This window comes from Psammomys obesus, unplaced genomic scaffold (genome assembly GCF_907164565.1).
Source record: "Psammomys obesus unplaced genomic scaffold, mPsaObe1.curated_primary_1811, whole genome shotgun sequence".
Lineage (NCBI taxonomy): Eukaryota > Metazoa > Chordata > Mammalia > Rodentia > Muridae > Psammomys > Psammomys obesus.
In genome coordinates, this window is record NW_026593286.1 from 21,074,695 (window position 1) to 21,095,798 (window position 21,104).

The 21,104-nt window shown below is 38.3% G+C and overlaps 1 protein-coding gene across 2 annotated transcripts in view; it reads right to left on the reverse strand.

The window, feature by feature from the left end:
• Window positions 1-21,104, reverse strand: part of Spag16 (sperm associated antigen 16) — a 912,250-nt gene that overhangs the window by 516,597 nt on the left and 374,549 nt on the right. For both annotated transcript variants that reach the window (XM_055617071.1, XM_055617070.1), the window contains one exon: window positions 8,261-8,404. In XM_055617071.1, coding sequence (XP_055473046.1) covers window positions 8,261-8,404 — 144 coding nt within the window. The remainder of the gene's footprint in view (window positions 1-8,260; window positions 8,405-21,104) is intronic.

Consider the following 21,104-nt stretch of genomic DNA (forward strand, 5'->3'; position numbering starts at 1 on the left):
CAGGCTCTCACAGGTGAAGTAAAATGACAGACCAGGCACTTGTCACCTTTACACTGAAGAGAAGTCTGATTTTCAGGCTGCATCAGTGAACAGCCAGATGTAGTCATTTAGGGAAGAAAATCCTCAGGGCTTCATCTCTGATGCCTGTAAGATTTTCCTTTAGGAGACGATTGACAGCAGCAGTCACAAGAGTTGCAACAGGCATGCCACCCGAGACACGTTACAGAGATTTCTCGTTTGTCTTGACCACATCACAGCCTAGGGCAGAGGCAGGCTCCCTGCTCCACCCTAGAGCCGTGACGCTGTGCCACCACGCACTACTGAAAGCAGGGACAGGAGAACCGAGGAGACACTTTGTGTTTCAGTTGCCACAGCTGGAAGTTACCATTTCGTTTACATTTCGCTGATCTCTGTCACAGGTAGATATACACTGAGCTCAGTCACAGGGCTTCCATTCAACCCCAGGGAGACCACGGAATCAAGTGTCCTGGGCCTGGAGGAGACTTGTGTAAACTCAGAGAGTCTTCTCATTTGCACTTGAAATTCATGACACATATCAGATGCTCTTGAAGTGCTAACTGCCATCAACGGTTAAGCCCACTCTTCCAGAACACACAGAGCTAAAGGCTCACTCTCAAATTGAATTCCCTTCTACAATACTAACTGATTGAAAATTAACCAAACAGCTAATACATACATATGGTGTGAATCAGTAAAGCATAATATGTCCAAAATGTGATGCCTCAAGATAAACTACTATCTAAAAATGTGCATGAATTAATTTTTACAATGTTGATTATTTTCAGGAATGTATTTCTTTTTTTCAAAACTTTAAACATTTTATTTCTTTATTATTATTTATTACAAAACTTTTTAAAAGATTATGTACACGGTATTCTGCCTGCATGTACATGTACTCACCAGAAGAGGGCACCAAATCTCACTATAGATGGTTGTGAGCCACCATGTGGTTGCTGGGAATTGAACTTGCAGGACCTCTGGAAGAACAGTCAGTGCTCTTAACCTCCGAGCCATCTCTCCAGCCCAGGGATGTATTTCTTAATGGGCAGTGAGAGTACGAGAAATATATATATATATTTTCTCTTAGCTTTGCTCTTGTGCATTATTTTAGGACTTGACAACAGTGCTATTTAAAGAAGGACAGTATTGCCCCCTGTGCCAAGACTCTTCACATAAAGGTGACAAATCTTACTAAGGTCAGAGGTGAAATATGCACTTTTCCAAAGAATACAAAGTAGAACAGCAGTGTTTTAGAGGTGCATGTCAGAACGACCTTTCCAACAATCTGCTGTGAGTTTCAGATGGGGGCAGCATCCATGCTGTAGCGGAGGACAGGGCAGGGCTCCACCGCCTTCGGCACGTGTCCCATCACTCGCTCCAGCTGCTCGGAAAGCTGAACTCTTGGTTTCACACCGAATGAGTAAGATACCCTCCTTTCTCCTGTAACATAACTTGGTGATATCCTTATACAGCGGCCTTCAGAAGATGACCTCAGGCGCGATGTAGATTCCCGAGGAGGCAGCTAACGCGGGGACGAGTGACTGGGAGGTGTTACAGCGAGGGCCGTTTATTCTCCGCTCAGACACCAGCTCACAGGGGCAGACGTTACGTTTAACAGGATGCTGTCAGCTCCACTTCTGCCTCAGGCAGCGCAAGCAGGATAAAGGGCAGCGTCGCAGAATTGTTTAAGCCACAAATCCCGCTGCTTTTATTTAGAGAGCGCGGTGGGAAGACGCATGCTGTTTCTCACAATGAGCACTGGTCACGAAGGAAGCAGAAAAGGCTTCCTAGCGCTGGACACTGTGTTTGCACTCGGAACCACACTGCTGTTCGCCAACAATGGCCTGCTAAAGGTCGTGGCCAGCCAAGGACATCACCAGCCTGCTAAACCACACCAGCACACCGGTGCTATTCTGCTCAGCGCTACTCGAAATGGGCCATCCGTCGGGCAGGCACTGCACGTTTTAAAAATCCCTTGAACATAAAGACTGCGGCATTGCCGTGGGTACCTGAGCTGTCTGGAGTAGGGGAGGGGAGAGGAGAAGTAGACAGGTGCGTTCTAAGGACCAGCCACCCCAGCAAAAACCACAGGAAGCGTCACGCACAGTCTTAAGGGAACGAGATAGAGAGCAGAGGGTAGTCAAAGAAGAAACCCAACACCCGAAAAGTAATTTTATTGAATTTTAAGGGATTCTAAAAAAAAAATAACCTAAATTTAAAGAAAATGAGATCTAGAATCCTCTCTGTGTGTAAATTTCCTTTAAATGATATTTACATTTGAAGAGCTGGGAACAGCGGCATAGCATACGAAGTTTTACAGACAATGTATTCCTTTGTTTTCCAGCTTGGAATGAGTCTCCTGTTCAACAGGGAGAGAAGCATAGGCACGGCCTTATTAAGGCTTCTTAGTGGAGGTTGATGTACATTATGATGGGTTCCTTCCTTCTTCGCATTGCACTGAAATACCGGATCCAGGGCTATTGCTGAGCTAAGTTCTCGGGAGTTCAAGCAGGAAAGAACAAGTTAAAGTGGCCAACCAGCCGATAGCATCCGGGTATTTGATAAAGCATGTGGCTCCAAAAGTCAACTCACAAAGGCGGCATCATCGTAACTAACATGTCATAGCCAAGCAAACCAGTGAGGTGAGCAGCTGCTGTGTCTGGGATTCTAACCGTAGCGGAAATAGTGGCTCCGAGTAGCTTCGAAGCGTAACCTCTGGCTCCCACTGGAGTGAGGTTACAGTCCCACCTTCTGGTATCATCCATTTTGCTCTTTCAGTAGTTCAAAGACAGCTCAGTGCACGTTCCTCTCATCTTTCCCCTCATTCATCTTTTCCAGCCACTGATGAATTACTTTCCACAGCCAGTTCATCAGTCTTCCGAGTAAATGCAAAGGGTTTTTTCCCATACCGATGCACGATCGCCATCTAGTGGTCACTCTGTGGTTCCAGCGGGATATTTTTTAAAATGAGTTTCCCCAAATCTTCAGACAGGAATCTCACGAAAGAACTTAGAGAAGGCACATTCATACAGAACCAGTTTGGTGTAAGAAATACATGGCAATAACAAGATGTTTGAATAATATTGTCTCGACTTAATAAAAGAGCAGATTATTTTATGAAAAAAATTAATGTGACTTCAACTGATATAAAGCCTGCATAATTGTATAAAATTAATATACAAGATGCTGGGGGATGGCTCAGTTGTTTGATGTATAAACATAAGGACATGAGTTCAAATATCTAGGCTCCATGTAAAAGCTGGGGCATTGCCATGGGTATTTATATTGTTTGGAGTGGGGGAGAGAAGGGGAAACAGACAAGCAGGTACTGGAGGCCAGCCACTCCAGCCAGAACACCAGGAAGCTTCAAGCCTATTCATAAGAAGACAGGGTAGAGAACAGAGAGTAATCAAGGAAGGAACCCAACATCTTCCTCTGGCCTCTGTGTGATGTAAGTGACTGCATGTGCCTGCACACACATGACCACACATGACACACATACTACATACATACATACAATATAGAAGAAAGAAGAAAAATGGCAGGTGAAGTTTTTCTGATTTTCTTTCTTTCAGTTATACTTATGTTACAAAATGCCAGAAGTAGTAAACAGTCGTTAAGAAAGAAAATGCTGCAAGACTATTGTGAAATAAAGAGTAACTGGGAAAATAAGCAGGTTTCAGCATACATGGGGAAGCTTGGACAAGCATCTGCTTGCTTCTGTTTTAACTTGAGGGACTGTCAGATTTTATCCATCTGATTTCATGTTGCTCACTTCAACCTAATCCCTGTAGTCACTCAATCTTTGCATTCACAGCATCTGATGTTTAGACCATTATTTCTGACCGATTCAAAACCCACTTCTGGTGTCACTGCAATACAAGAGTTGGAAGGCTTGTGTAAACATCTGTAGCTTGGAGGCCTAAGTGCTCAGCTGTATGTTTTCTTTTAAATTGTGTTTAATTATCTTCTATCCAGTAGCATGGGGTAAAGGTCTTTAAAGTTGGCCTATATGCAGTCATGCCTTCCAAGCATACATCTTCCCATTGTACAGCATATTCTTCTAAACACGCAACTGAATCCTGTGTCCTAGCACCGGATCCTGTTTTCTCTAGAAGTGAGCTCCCTGATGGTTTATTCAGTACCACAGGATCAATTCCAAACACATGTGCTCCCGAAGATAGCGCACACATAAGCATCAATAACAATTAAAGGAGAAGAGATTGTGAATTTGAGACGGAGCAAGATGGCACATGGAAGCTGGTGGCTGAGAAGGAGGCTGGCAGTCACGGAAAGATAGTACTCACGCATGAAGCTCTGAAAAGGCAGAATCGTTAAAAAAATCATGAAGGACCGAAAGCTTTCTGTATGATCAAGTGAGGAAGTAGAAGGTCAACCTACTCTACTGCTGAATATCTAATGTGATTAATCCGTCTGCATTTGGTGTATTTATTATTTTTGCGGGTGAGATTTCTCTCAAGGCTCTAGTGTTTGAGTGTAATGACTATGAATTTCCTCCTTTCTGAGTCTTCTCTGAGGTCTCTGGCTTGCTCTGAGACTTCAAGATTACCTGTTTCCCTCCTTTGTCTAGTGCTAACATTGTGTTACCTGTTATACTGTTTATGTATTTAAGATATTTGCTGTCAAAGGGGGAACAGGAAACAAAGACTAACTTTGGCTAGTTAGGTGAACTACGTTCATATCAAGTAGGATTGGCCTCTAAAATTTGCTTTCTATCTTAACTTTTAATTAATGTGTATGTTTGTGTCCCATGTATGTGGGTAAATGTGGAGGCCAGAAGAAGCTATCGGATCCCCTGAAGCTGGAGTTATAGGCAGTTATGAGCCACCAGACATGGGTGCTAGGACCAAACTTGGGGCCTTTGGAAGACTAGTAAGCAGTCTTAGCTGATGACCCATCAGCTAAGTTATGACCCACCAGCCCAGATTCTGAAAATTTTTTAATTAAATTTTTATTTTTTAAATTTTTATTTTATATTAATTACATTTTATTCACTTTGTAACCCAGCTGTAGCACCCTCCTTCATTCCCTCACAATCCCACCCTCCCTCTCATCTCCTCAAGTTAAGACAGTTCACAACATGAAAAGTAGCTCTTGCTACAAGAAGTTGGCTGTAAGATTCTCTTTCTGAGAACACCACAGACTTAATGACACACGGTTCTCAGGTTGGTACCGACCAGGAGGCTTCCCCTTGTTGGCAACTACAAAGACTGTTGGAGGGGAGAATCTTCAACAGTCGTACCCTGCTGCAAGACTGTGAACTACAATAATGCTCAGTGTGGCATGGTTGAAAGCACATGGGTAAAGCCGCTTCTAATTCTGCTAAAGGGGCGCCATGCCGAAATACTCTTTACACTTAAATCTCTCTACCAAAAATTATGATAGCCTTCAGGTTTCATTAGATAATTGTTCTGTACAGTAAATGGTGCTTAACACTGAAACTCACAATTGATCAAAGTGCAGAGAATAAGCGTTAATGGAATGTCCAGTCACAATTGAGACAATTTTATCACAGTCCCAAACCCAAGGCTCAGGCACCATCATGGAAAACCGAACAACATGATTAGAAGAACCAGAGTTCAGACAGGACGAGAGTCTTCTGGGTGTCACAGAACAGCTGTATTCATGAACTCACAACAGCAGTGGTTGCATGCATAAGACCTGCACAGAATCAACCTGTCAGTCTAGCACAAAAGCAAGAAGGGATCCTGAGCCTTTACCCCTTCTGAGGATATCCTGACATTGATGGCTGCTGTGGAGAGTCCGTTTGTTTTTTTTTTTTTTTTTTTTTTTTTTTTTTTTTGAGGTGTGGCCCCTGGTACAGTACTCACACTGCAGTGGATAGCCCTACACATGATTACATGGGCTTGACAAAGTAGACTCCATGGGTTAATTTTTAAAAACACAACAGGAAGCTGAAATTGAAAAGGGTTGGGAAGTAGAGATGGATCTGTGAGAAGTGAAGGTTGTATAAGAAGTGAAGAATGCGGTTGTATAGCATCAAAAAACATTTTAGGAGAATTTGACAAATCAATAAAAATATTCTCTTTTTTTCCAGTCCTGAAGGCTTTAGTTGTGAATCTTTTAGAAAAAAAAATCCATAATATAAATATAATGTTTTTTAAAGTAGTCCCAAAGTTGGCTAAGAGTGTATCAAGTTGAAGATTAGAAAAGCCACCAAAAGAAAAAAGAAAAGAGCAACACAAATTGATAAGAAAATTTACAAGTTATTTATATAAATAGAACAGGAGGTGAGCCAATGCTAAGAAAGCCTATCTTTACCCAAATCTTGTCTGCAGAAGAAAACTGGATCATAGTTAGCACTGACTGTTTCTTACCTGCGATTGATTCCATTGAATCAAGTTATATTAAAGTATCACAGTTAAAGAAATTTTTTAAAAGAAAGACATTTTTCTTTTAAAATTTGATTATGTCCTACATGTACATAATGACTTTCAGTTATTTTTTCCCTGCTCTCTCTCCCATTAAAACCTTTCTTATTTCCGACAATGTTCAGCTTTAAAATATATATGAAGACAGAAAAATAGTATCTCCAACAAGAAATTCTTTTAATAGACTAAATTAAGCAGGCAAAGTGAAAAAATAAAATGCCACAAATTCAAATTTTAGAAATCACAAACCTCTATAGCTCTCTGCTTCTACACTTTATATGCATACAGTCTCCAGTGGTAATTTGCCTATGTTACGTATTATAAACTGGGTGAGGTCTGAACTACAAACTCTTTCAGAATTTATCTCTACCTCAAGAAGATTTTCAAGAAAAGTTTTTGGTGGTTGTTGTTAATAATCTTCTTTCTTCAAGTATACCAGAAGAACATTTGCCATTTCAATCGCTTACTCAACAATGTGGTTCCCTCATTACTTTCGTCTCATGCACTGTAGAGAAACAGTACGACAGCATTCACAACCCTCCTGACATCAGAAAGAACTGAGTGTAAATTCCTATTAAAAGTGAATAATGATGTATCTAACCTCATTTTAATTCCTGTAATTGACTGGGGAAACAGGAAGATCTATTAAAAGGACCGTTGCTGGTCAAGCACTAATGAGAAAATATCTGAGTCACTGGGCTGTCATGGTAACAGGACATTATCAAAATCTGATCAGTATGCCCAGGAGCTACTGAAGTGATAGGCTGCACTTCTAATTGTGTCTTCTTGACTTGCAAGATGGGCTCTGCGCTTCTCAGAGGTGAGAGGGTAGCACAGCTCTGTTCATCAGATGAGGAACATATGACATATTCGTAAATTAAGTTCAAGCACGCAGCACTAAGGATAAATTAAACGTTGTGAAGTTTTCAAAAACTACAAAAAGAAATCCTACTTCAGTCGTGTTGTTGCCTTTTCAACTTTCTGAATAAAATTTATATTTTTCAATCTAATTTTAAAAATGACTAGTGCAAAAGGAACTTGGTGAAAACACGAAAATAAATCAATAAGGAATCTTCGCAAGGAAAAAACTTCCAAATGGAATAGTTTAAAAATGAATCCAAGAACCACAAGTGCCCTAAAGTAATCAGGCCAGAGTAGAAAGGAGATAAGAGTATTGAAAAACTGTAACGAACAAGAATGAATAGGAGAAAGTAGCCAGCCTTGTTGGCAGAAGCTGATACTAAGGATGCCTGAATAGGCTTCTTTCTGTGCCACCTGTGTTCTTAAGAGCAACCTTCCTGTCACGGCCTGAGTGTTTGGATACACAGCTTCAGTGAATACCGAAGTGTCTTCAGATCTGTCTGCTCTCTTCAACAGCTAGAATGCCATTGGATTTTTAAAGGAAATTGATTATGGCTTTCTGGTCCTCTTAGGTAGATAACTTAATTCTAAAAGGAAAACCTGTAGACTAACAAAGACACACTAAACGCTGGCATGCATCATTGACTGGAATCCCGTGTGCCCTCTCAGAGCTGCTGCTCACCAGCATCATTAATAACACATGCCCTGAAGTGCTTGTTACTCTCGTTAACGGTGTCAGCATGTGTACTGGGCTTCCCATGTATCGATATCAAAAGCAACCAATCTACAGTCAATATGATTAAAGCCCAAAGCGCATTCATCTACAACATTCTGATTTCTGAGGAGGGTGTAAAATTTCAGAGAAAATAAACAGCTGTTCTTTGGAAGCTATCAGGGTGTGGAATCAGATCAAACAGTCACTTCCCCTGAAGGAAGCAGGCTTTATAGGGAATGTGTTCACTGACCTGGGATGGAAGCAGCAGTCAGCCAGCCAGTCAGTGTGGCCAGATCCCGTAAGAAACACATTACCCTTTGGGAGGCCCACCATCTTCCAGAGGCGATCTTCACTACAGGAGACCAGGAATTCTTTGCAGGGGTGCAGGTTGATACTGTGTAGGGAGATGGAAAGGGCATTATGGATTGGCAGCTTTCTAAGGCGAATAAAGAAATGGCATTGTTTTTACTAAGGAAGGCTTTACCCAGATGTTTCAAAAACAGACTATATAAACCAGCTATAACTCTACTAACAACGTTCTCATCATCATCAATCTAATCAACTCAACGGATCTCAGATTCCTCATTTACAAGATGAAGTATTTGATTTGGGTGATCATGCATGTATAATTTTGGATTTAAAACAATAACTGGCTTTTCTTTTAGGAAGAAAAAATTGTGCAAGTGGAATTATTTTTTCATGTGTTAGGATATTTTGACCAATAAAATATTTATTACAAAAAATCATTTTCAGAATATAATCTGTCTTCAATCAGATATTATTTTGAAAAAAGTAATGAATCATAATCACATTATTATATTTTATAGTACATATGACTGAAACATTAACTTGGTGGTCCACTAACTTCACACTAAAGAACTCTGCTAACATGCTTTTGAAACTAGTCTCAGCCAATGCATTGTACACAAATTATGGTAATGAATTCAAGATGTATAAGGCAATTTCCACTTTATAAAGGCTGAAAGGGAAATGAGAAAGAAGAATATAAAACTAATGATTAGCACATTCAATACTATTATCTGAACTGGACCCCATCACTGTGACCATTAAATATAGGAGCTAAATTATTGTAAAACAGTCAACAAAGTTAATGCCTGATATTTTATCTATAGCAATGCTTTAATCGTATTTACACAGAGTCTCATCTATGCCTGATGAGCCAATAGATGCAGACAAGTCTTGTGTTAAGTACATATTGAAATACCAACTTCAACATTAGCAACAAAATGTTCAATTTCTGCTGAGTCATTTCAGTTCCAACAAATAGCATGCTTACTCACCTAGATAGTACAATGAAACAAAACATGATTAAGAAATAATACTGCACAGTAATTTCTCTAGTCTATAAATGGCCTTGTTACTTTATTTTTTCTGTAATATGGACTTTAGGGAATCAGTTCCTGAAGATATGAAGTGTCTGTGTGTTTATTCTGGGTCTTTCATGACAAAAACTATATTCTCATTATCCCTTCCATCAATACTATTAAGCCTCCAGATTATGAATTGAAATATCCTTCCCTTACATTGGCCTGCTGTAAGAATTCAACAACATCTAGTTTTTAACAAAATCCCAATCATTTTATTTTACAAAAAAAGACTTGGGAGCCAGATGCTGAAAGCCTGCTAGCTCAGAGAGGCAAAGAAAGCACCCAGCCAGCCTTCCTTCTCAGCTGACACCTGGAAGGAATGCCGCCTCTCTCAACTGTCTCCAACAATCTCCTTCAAATTCAATGCCCCTCCCTTCTACTTCCTCTGATTCTATCCATCCTCATGACATCTTCTTACTCTATGTTTTTTTTTTCTTATGTCCACTTCCTGTCAACTGGTTGCTTGCTCCACCTCCTGACCTATGGTTGACTTTATTTAATCCTGTTTACAATATTCAAGCAAAAAGCTCTCAGATTAAACGTGCTAGGGCTGAACCATACCACAACTAAGAACAGGTTTTTCCAATAAATAACACAATTTCTCGGTTCACAGTGTGATCAAATCTCCTGCATCAGCACACATTAACCATGATCGAGGATCTAGTTCTAGGGAAACTGCTTTACTTATTTTTTTTTTCAGTATTTTGCTGCTGAAAAAAAAAAAGATAATGGAAAGAAAATTATTCATATTTCAGTTCATCACAAAGTTGGTTTTGACTTTTAGAAGGCCAATTCAAGAAAGAAATTTATTATAACTCAAACAGCTAAAGGATGCATTTATGGAACTTAATTAGAAGAAAAATATGATGAGAGGTAAAAATGTCAGATTGAAACAAATTCTGTATTCAAATACACACTAGAAGGCAGAGCAAATCCTTGGAGCTACTGAGTATGATATATGTTGGCTCACAGCTATCCTGGCAGACACAGGCACACTTGACTAGATGATAAATGATCCTCTTTAAGTGAAGATGACTAAAATCATTGATGTCTTTGCAAACTTTGAGAGATTAGTTTCCAAACTGACTTTTGGGAGGAGAGCTATGTGTAGAAGGCAAAGGGCAGTACATAAACGGAAGCTCAATACAACAAATCAGTTTGGAAATGTCCTTTATGGCCCTCCTTAGTCCTTCCACTCGGATGCTTCCTGTGTCACATGGCAACAGCTTCTACCATTCCACATCTGTGGGTGTGCACGTGCGTACACACGTGCTCATATATATATATATATATATATATATATATATATATATATATATATATATATATATATAGCTGTCCCTCTTTTTCTGCAGGGGATACAGTCCAAGTCATGCTCCCCAGTGAACACATAAAACCACCCAAAGCTTCAAACTCCCTATACAGGGCACATATTTTATTTCCCTATGCACAAATCACTTATGATAAAGTTAAATTTAAAGATTAGGTACAGTAAGAGATCACAGCAATAGCTAGTGATGAAATAGAAACATATAACACATTTTTGCTCATTCCTTCCACTCACACATGACTGCCTTTTCTATTTCTTCTCAGGACTTCCCATGCACTGTAGCCATAGCTTTTGAAGCCTGACATCTGGCAGCTAAACAGGCACTAATGAATTTTACTCCACAGTTCTATGAACTGATTTGTTCTTGCTCAGGGTTTTTGGCAATTTCTTGTTTTTCTTTTTCTTTTCTTTCCTTTCTTTCTTTCCTTCCTTCCTTTCTTCCTTCCTTTTTTCTTTCTTTTCTTCCTTCCTTCTTTCCTTCCTTTCTCTTTCTTTCTTTCTTTCTTTCTTTCTTCCTTTCTTCCTTTTTTTTCTCTCTCTCTTTCTTTCTTTTAGCAATTTTTGTCTTCTCTTAGTAAGCCAAGAATGTTCAGCTTTTCAGTTAAAGCAGGTACTTCATGGTTTTGCTGGGATACATATGACTTGTCAAAATCAAGGATTTTGCAAGTGGGGACATTATAAAGTTTAAAAAGGACTTATTTAGTCACAAGCACATTGATACCAGGAATCTGTTGGCTCCTCTCACCAGCGACAACTGAGAAGGCAGTACACACAGAGTGTATTTGCTAGCAAGGGAAATGCTTCCTACTCCAGCCACGATGAGGCAGCCAAGCATGAGCTTCTGTGATGTTACACGCGTGTAACGGTGTGCATTTCATATGTCAGACTGTTTGTTTCTGAAATTTTCTGTTTATGATGTTTGGATCATAATTGACCTTGTGTTGCTCAAGTCATAGAAAGTAAAATCCTACATTAGGGGAAGTTCCTGTATATCTGTGCACGTATGTATGCATAATATATGTACATATGTGTATATATAATACTTTGTTACATGTGCGCATGAAATATATATATAATATTTTTTATGATAAATATATGAACACTTCAGTCAAACACTGATATTCCATTCTTCAAAGAATATAATAATTCAGTTCATCTATGAATAGATCTTTAAAAGAAACGTTTAAGCACAAATTTTAAGTAAATAATAATAAAAAATACACGTCTGCATTATTCATTGAGTGCATCCTGAGTCAATCCAAGTTCAACAATTTGGGAGGCAAGAACCAGGACTATTTCCTCGGACAGAAGTAAAGTATCATTCCTAATTCTATTATCGTCATCATCATCACCACCATCATCATCAATGGTAATGATATCAAACTCCCTTAAACTCCCACACCTTGAACTAAATGCTTAATTCTTACAATTAATTATGAAATCTCACAAGATTGTTTTATTTGTTGTAACCGAAACTCAGCAGTGTCTGGCACATAGGATCTATTTAATAACTGTATGTCAGATACATGACCAAGCGACTGGTGCTGTTTGTGCTGCTGTTTCGATCCCAAGTAAACAGTACCAGACACTGTGCATGTTTCTTAGTCTCACAGTTGGTGACTGGTGAAAACTGGCTTTGGGTCCAGGATGCTCTTGTTTTATGGCTGATGATTTTAGTTATTACTAAACCATACACATTTTTTTTCAAAATTTTTATTTGTAAATATATTATAAATACCAATAACTCAATTAAAGGGATTTTACATGCTATTGTTCATTGTAAATGCTCAATTAGACATTATCAAATCTAAGGTAAGAACTCATTTGGGAAATGAGCAATACCAAAAGATAGACTAGCCTTAAAGAAAACTAGCAGACGCATCCTTTGAAGCTACGATGCCCCATTCTGTAAATGCTAGAGAAACCAGTGAAAACTAAGTGTCCTAAACCATCTGCAAGTTTTTTTGCAGCATGTTTCATTTATCATATTTAACTTTTTTGATTTTTGTAATATTATGAGACTTGAATGATATATTAAGTTGTCAGAAAGAATAGATGTTTCATTCAACTTTTTTCCCCAAAAATGTCTTTACATAATAAATGAAGAATAATATTTGATATATATAAATTCTTTAGGTAATTAATTCACTGAACATTTCCACATCATACTCAGGCTTCAGCTTTGATAATTCCATCTATTTCTAAATTAGTCTTTTGGAGAGGCTGAAGGAGAGGTAACCAACACTTTATAGGAATCAATTTCTGGTTTGGAAGCTGCAAGCATTAACTTTCTTAATCATTATAACACTTCCACTAAGTGGGTTAAGCACAGTCATCACTTTTGCAGGTGGAGGTACTAGAACACATAAAGGTTAAACCACACACTGGGTCATGAAGTCAGAAGGTGCTAGAGCCAGGATGTAGTATGAAATTGAGAGGATTGTCTCCAGAACCTATATTCCTCAGTCAACTGAGGAACCTCAATTATTGTTTTTTGTTTGTTTGTTTGTTTGTTTTTAGATAAAAGGGTGGAGAATGTTATCTCAGTTACATTAGAGGATTTACTAGTTTTATGAAGTGAAGAAAATATTCGTATCTTACTAGGATTTTGAAGTTTCGAAAGAATAGGCATACATTTAAAATCTCTAATACTGTATAGAAGGCTGGAAATATTTGATATTTTCTTTTCTGGGACCTGGGAACTGGCTGTGTTCAGATTGGTAAAATGCTGGATCGAATAACACTGACTGGGAAAGAAATGCTTATGATCTGAAGCAGAGGCTGTTTGGCTTTTTTTTTTTTTTTTTTTTTTGTGAAGAGACAGATCAGAGACATTTTAATGTACAGGCCCCAGAGTTTCTGATGCAGTTCTTCACTGCTGCAATGGTTGTACAAAGGCAGCCATAGACAATGACTGAACAAATAGGCAGCAGTGTGACAGGATAAAACTTTATTTACAAAAGTAGGTTGTGTGTCACAACAGCCCGTGGCTAGAGTTTGTGAACTTCTCATTCTGTAGAATTTTCATGACACGGAATACCCTAGTATTTAAGTGTGGGATCTGGAGTAAGATCTTCACTCTAGTCTTACTAACTACATATGTTTGAATATGCTTCCTCATCAGCCTAAGCCTGGGCCTCTTACACGAAGAACAGAGATATCAGAATACTGACATAGCAGACCTGTGAAAGTTTATTAAGTTAGTACACACAGAAGACTTGGAACAGCTCTGGGTAGTGAACACCACGATGCAGAGAGTCATGAGGAAGTCTGCCTCACTTTGAAGGAGATGTGACCTTATCAGCTTTAGCCTATCGTTTATTAAAAGTATGTTCAAAGATTAAGACACAACACTTGGCATGGTGGCACATGCCTATCATCACCTCTGAGGAGGCAGATAAACTCAGACAGACGTCACTGAGTCTGTGGACTTGTGGCTAGCCAGGTTGTATAGTGATTTCTAAGTTAGTATAGGCATCATAGTGAGACTCCGTCTAGATAAAAACCAAACCAAACAAGCAAACATAAAAGACTGTTCAACAGAAGAGTGAAACATTAGTTTATATGTGTGTTTATGTGTGTGTGTGTGTCATTTAGAAACTAACCATTTACCTTCTACTGTAAATAATACTTTCACAATGAACGTAAGATCTTTGTGGTTTCTTTCCCAGAGAGGGGAGGACTCAGATTTCCAGCTAGCACAGGTGGTGAGGAGGAACTGGCCCTTGTTAGGCTCTGGGCTTCCAGATGAAGACATCAGGAGTACTGTCCTCAGACCCTGGCTAAAAATGCATGGCTTTTTGCAACTACATACTGACTTTCCCTCTGCAAGCTGTTTTCCAAAAGTTTTAATTAAGAAGAAGAAAAATCTCCCACTGAATGTCTTCCCAGCACCTGTTCCAAGTGCCACATAGTCACTTTACTTTAAACTTTGAATATAAGCTTTCTGCTTCTCTTTAACTTACTATTAATTATAATTACAAGACACGAAGACAAAAGCCTTGTCACCTCATTCCCAAGTTAATAAGCTTGTGACTAGGGTGGAAATAGTACAAGAAAACATCTTTGAGGTTCAAAAAGAGAAGATGTGGGTGCATGCTAATTCTGAATCTTAGTCAAGCCCGTGTCCTGATAAAGTATCCATGAAGTGCTCTGTTAGGCAATATACCAGGCATGTTATATAAAATAATGTCCTCTAGCCAAGAAGATTTTTTTTTTCATTTTTATAATAGGAAACATTGTTTAAGACCGCGTGGTAGCTACTCAAATTCTTGCCTGTCTAAGTTGAAACTGTTTTTCCTCGTGGTGGCGTTACATAGGATATTTTGGAGGGAATATGAGTAGGTGTATGGAGAACACTGCTAATTATCAGTAGAGATGGTGTCATAAGCACCATGGTTAGACTTTTCAAAGGGAAGAACACTATTCCAAAAAAGACTGTCATAGAAGGACTAATTAGACAGCCTTGTCTTTGCTGTAGGTAATTCAGCGTTGCGAATGTTTCTTTCACTTTGGATCACAGGCTCTAATTATTGCCAAACAGAAGGTGTAGAGTGGGTTTAGAACAAATCAACATTAAAATAACTTATGTCCTGTGACCTTAGGTAACCATATACCTACTTGCCCTTAAAGGAAAAATAATCACAGGTGCTGGCTCCCCGTTGGCTTGCCACAACAAACACACATGATATTCTCTTGATTATTGCTCATGTAATAACTGCATCTTATGCTTAGATCTGTATATGAACATGAATGTTTCACATCATTTAAAAAAATACGTGTTGAGAGACTATGATGTAGACTGCAAAACAGGCACACATAGTCAGTCTCATGGGATTATGAACAAGTAAAGAAAAAAACAAAACAAAATAAACAACCAAATTACCTAGATACAAAAGGATCATGGGATTGTGATATGACCACAATTGTGATATGACACAATTCCATGAGTCAGTGAGGGGAGCTCCCATTGTAGAGCTAAAATTCCAACTCAACCCTGAGTGGGAGGAAGAAGCATCTTCAGAGGGACTCCAGGCCAGAGAGTGTCAAGTGCAGGTGACCTGTTAGTGCAAAAATGACAGGGCCAAGAGGAGTTAGCACACTCAGAGAGTAGGAAGAAAGCTGGGAAGACTAAAAAGAGGAAGCAAGGAAGGCTGAAGTGAGAATAGACAGATAGGGAGAAGAGGACAGCCCAGATCAACTCATACAGTGTCTTGGAAACTGAATAAACAAAGATAACTTTATCTTTATCTATTTATGATTTTATGGTTGTGGGTAAGTACCGGGATATTGCTGATATTTCCTGAGGGTTATTGTGATAGACAAGGATGGTGTAGCAAGGCGAGAGGGGGTAGAACTTTTAAGTAGTGAGGTCTAAAAGGAGATGGTTAGATGGCTGGAGTCATGTTTCTTAGAAAGGTTGCAAGTTGGCTTTGATCCTCATAAGAAGGTCTTGTTATAGAGCAGTGAGACTGACCCCTGAATTTCTGTGGCATCCTGTCTTGTATGCACACCCACCACTGTGATGCTATCTGCCTACAGACCCTTGACTGATTTGTGCAAAAGCCAGCATCATGTTTGTGATTACCAGAACTGTGAAGAAATAAACTTCGTTTCTTTGCATATTATCCAGACTCAGGCATTTTGTGATGTTGATGGAAAACGGATGAATTAAGTACATGAATGGCATGTGACTGACCATTTTAAAGACATTTCTAGTTACATGCAGAATTGTGGAATAAGTGAATAAAAAGAGTATTAACTCAGAGTGTACAATGGTAACCCAAATAAAGGCTCTAAATCTAGTGACCCTAGAGTTGTTCATTACTGGTCCAGCTGCCACTTGGTGCTTTCATGTTTTCCCAACTTTCAGATCAAATAACAAGTATGCTTAAGGTGCCAAGGTAAATGCAAAAAAAGTCGTAGAACTAATGTATGTTCAGAGCACAGTAGGTAGAAACCTGCACATTAAGATACCGAGTCTCATTCATGTCCAAGAGATAGCTAAGATAGTTTTTATAAGTGAACACTTATCACTCCTCTGGTATGACAAATTTTAAAAATTATAATATTAAATTCTTGGTTGGGGTCTGAATAGTAGCACACTGATTTTACTAAATAGGTAAGGTTTTCCCACAGTTTATGGTCTAATTAACAGTGCCCTAATTGGAATCAAAAAAGGCAAATCATCTTGCTGTTCAACATTTTTTAGTTTAGGGAAAGAGAGAAGCCCCTTTGCTACATGGCTCTCAGTGCCCACCACAGCACTGAACAGAAGAAGCCAATTTTTTTCTTGAAGTTTAACAGTTAGTACATACATTTTATCACTGTGGTTCAACTATTTATATAACATTACAGCATTCTTCCTCATTAGCAATTTACAGATGCATCCAAAATTTTTTGTCATGATAAAAATTATTGAAACCTTTTCACCTAATGTCAAGAATTTTTAAGGTATGCTCCAGAACACTTACTTTACTCAACTATTATATATTTGAAGATTTTGTTCAATTTTCTCCCTAAAATCCTTTGAGATTCATCCCAGACCCTATCAGCCAACTTTGTGTTCTTTACTTTTTTTTTTTTTCACCTATCAATGCCAATTTTCACTGCCCATATATTCATGGACATATAGTCTTTCATTAGAGAACTGTAATTACACAATATTTTTAGATTTCCTTTATAAGTTGTTGAATAGTATAGAGATTATTCTACTGAAAAGAAAATATTTTTTTAATACATACGACTATAGAAATTTCTTCATTTCAGAAGCAGAGGAAGGCAGGACCACAGTTATGGTAAGGAGGAGGAGAAAGGTAAGGAAATAGGTTCAGTATTTGCAGATCTATGAAAATCTCTCCAAGAACCCTCCACTACCTGAACAGCTGAGTATTTTATGCTCTGGGGTTTTATATACACTCTACGCCATGTTATGAAATTGCTGCAGTTCTTTATGGTTTAACAGTTTGAGAAGTTATATTACACATTTATGCTCTTAAGAAATCCATTTTAATAATAAAGTTTATTTGGTTATTTCATGTTTGAACAATTTACAAGAATTCTGTGTTGTTGTGCATATAAAAAAATCCATCTCACATCCTCTTTAATATATTAGTGACACAGAATTGATTTTCCTTTAAAACATCAAGTCTGATTTTTCTCTTGGTAAGGGTTTTATCATGACAAATCTCTTTCCCAGAAAGATATTTAGAAATATAATCTACATATAATATAGGGAGAAATGAAGAATTAATGTCTCTGAAATGGACTTGCATTAAGTTTACATGTAGAAGTTTGTGCAGAAATCTGAACATAGTATCAAATTCTCACGTTTCATCAAGCCAACTAGATTATTGTAAGTATTTAAGCATTGACCACAATTTTAGTATTTTCCTTTAAACTTTTTTGAAATCAAAATAATAATCTATGTCCTTATTATTCAAATATGCCCAGTAAAAATCAGAAGAGTTTTTGTTTATTTTTTTTTTATAAAAAAGTTTGGATGGACCTTAAGAATCATATATTGATAGCAATACAGATTCTCTGCATTAATCTTTGTCTTCAGTCTTTAAGTAGAAAGATGTCCTCAGGCTGTAGGCGTCTACTGTCATCTCTCATTTCCTCACTCATTGGCAAGGACTGATGGAGACAAAATGTAATAACCTGATCTCTGACTGTGACACTCACTGACTGTCACTGTTGACGCTGATTAGAGCAAGCTGAAGAGCTGTGGTGGCCTAGCCCATTAGTGTCCAGTGGATGGGGCACATGAAATTGGGGTAGAATGGAAGAAACAGGAGTTAAAACTGAGTAGAAATACTCCCCTGACACATTTAGAGACATAAGTCGAATTCAGGAATGGCTATCAGAGGAGTAAAATTGAAAGTACACATGAGGGAGCATAATTTTTCTTCAGTTAGGCCAGAGTGAAAATTGGTGAATATACTGGACGGGTCATGTCTATAAAAAGAGACCATACCTAACCAGACTAAGTTTTTATTTTCTTAACCAGACTAAGTATTTATTATTTTCATTTGTCATTTCTGCTGAATGACAAATCCACAAAAGCAACAGATAGGAACTGAACTCTAACACAGCTCAGCAGTGGGCTGCTGCCTTGTCTCTTTAATTCTCATGCATTTATCATTACAATGTGAATGCAGCAGTCTCCTAAAACAACTCTTTTTTTTTTCATAAGATAGTTAAACTATTCCTATTGTGTAAAGTCCAATTAAAAGCAAGTTTATAAAGTATTAAATGTAAAAGTTTTAACATCAAGATCATTTTTATTTTAATCCACCCAACTAAATGATTTCATTTTGCCTTAAGTATGTGCGCTGAACATGCACGTTTGTATATATGCTCACATGCGCATGTGAATGACGGTACACATGTGTATAAAAGGGATTCCCTGTCCCTGCCTTCCAAGTGCCAAGTTACATGTAGCCACCAGGACCATCCTGCTCTCCTGTAGATTCTGGGGAGTCAGACTGTGCCGCCGTGCTTGTGTGCTAGGGGCTTAATCCACTGAGAAACTTCCTTGTTGTTCTAATTAAACTGTTAAGCTTAACGAATTTAAAATGTGTTAATAAATTTGAAGTAGCATAAGGAATTTCTTTGTTTCTATAATAAATGTGTCAAATGTGAAAAAGAACAATTTTCTGGGCAGAGTATGACGGTGCATGCTTTTAATCCCAGCAACTGGGAAGCAGAGCACAAAAATCTTCAGAACACATCCAGACAATAGGATGCCTGGGAGCCAGAAGATCATCCCCAAATGTTGCTCCAAAGCTCAAGCAGTGTCCAAGTGGGTTCCCTAGTAAGGGGAGCATGGGCTGTCTCTGATAGGAACTCAGTGGATGGCTCTTTGATCACCTCCGTCTGGGAGGTGCAGCCTTGCCAGGCTACAGAGGAAGACAATGCTGACAGTCCTGATGAGATCTGATAGGCTAGGGTCAGATGGAAGGGGAGGAGGGCTTTCCCTATCAGTGGACTAGGGAAGTGGCATAGGGGGAGAAGCGGGAGGGAGGGTGGTATTGGGAGGAGATGAGGAAGGAGACTATATCCAGGATACAAATTGAAGAAATTGTAATAAATAATAAGTAAATAAAAATTACACCCCCTAAATATAATAAAAAGTTAGTCATGGTAAGTGCTTTGACTATTTACAACTAATTTTGAAATAATCTCTTCTTTTATGGCATATATTTCATCCTTAACCAATTAGCATATGTTGATAGCTTAGTAATACAAAGAGTATAAGATATCGTTTTGGTATTATTGGATGTGTCAATCAAGGTACTTGATTTTGACTTCTAAATACTGCTGAGTGCTATGAATATTATATAAAATGTTATACTTTACAAATTTCATGTATATTAATTTTCCTTAACCTAATAATCTCTAACCTGTCAAAAATTCCAAAGAATTTTATTGTAAGTCTTTGCAGTCTTGTTAGAAGTCAGAGATAACTGAACTTACCATTTTCACCCTGTCTATCAACTTCAGCCCATCTTTATCAAGCACCGTAACTTCCCTATAATTTTGTTCTTTCTTCTGACTTCATTTTTCCATCTGATCTTTGAATAATTAGGCTGAGACAGCTCTCTTGTGTGAGCTGCTCCTTCCTAATTTTCCACATTCATTGTTTCAGGTTTCACTTGGCCTTGCTGCTAAGGTTTTGAAAATGTCAAGAACAGTGGGAAACCTTCATGTAAAATAAATGTTCCCTCTTCTCACCGTCTGTTCTCTGACAGTATAAAGACATGAGGCCAGCAATTAGAAGACAACCTAGAAGCTCCTTGACCTTTAGGCTTTACTTTCATTATCTCTGATATTACTGTTGCCCAAACCTTCCAGTCTGAACAATAAACAACTGACACCTTTTGCAAAAGGCACAATAATTAAGATGGATATAATTTTCATGTTAAACTTACTATCATAACCATGGCAGTTCTCAATGAGCTGTTGACTTAAATTAATTTTTTTATTCACTCCCTGAATTTCAAATCTTAAAATTACAGTAATGGTGGTTTCAGAAGTCAGAAAAAAACATGGTTTTCAAAAGCATGAATATGCAGGATTTGACCTTGGTATTTTTAGGTAGGCCTCATGGTGCCTTGTGCTTTGGGGCTTCTTGCTACATCTGTTTACTCATAGATGGGTTTTGGGAGGCAAGCACATACATTAACAACAATATTCATTAAATTATCTATGACTGGGTCATGAAGTAGGATCTCAAGCCATGTGAAACATTAAATCCTTAAAATCTGAGACCAACAGAGCTAATATATCTGGGCTCAGAGGGTCCTGAAGACTGATGAATCAACCAAGGACCAGGCATGAAGACCTAGACCTAGACCTAGACCTAGACCCCC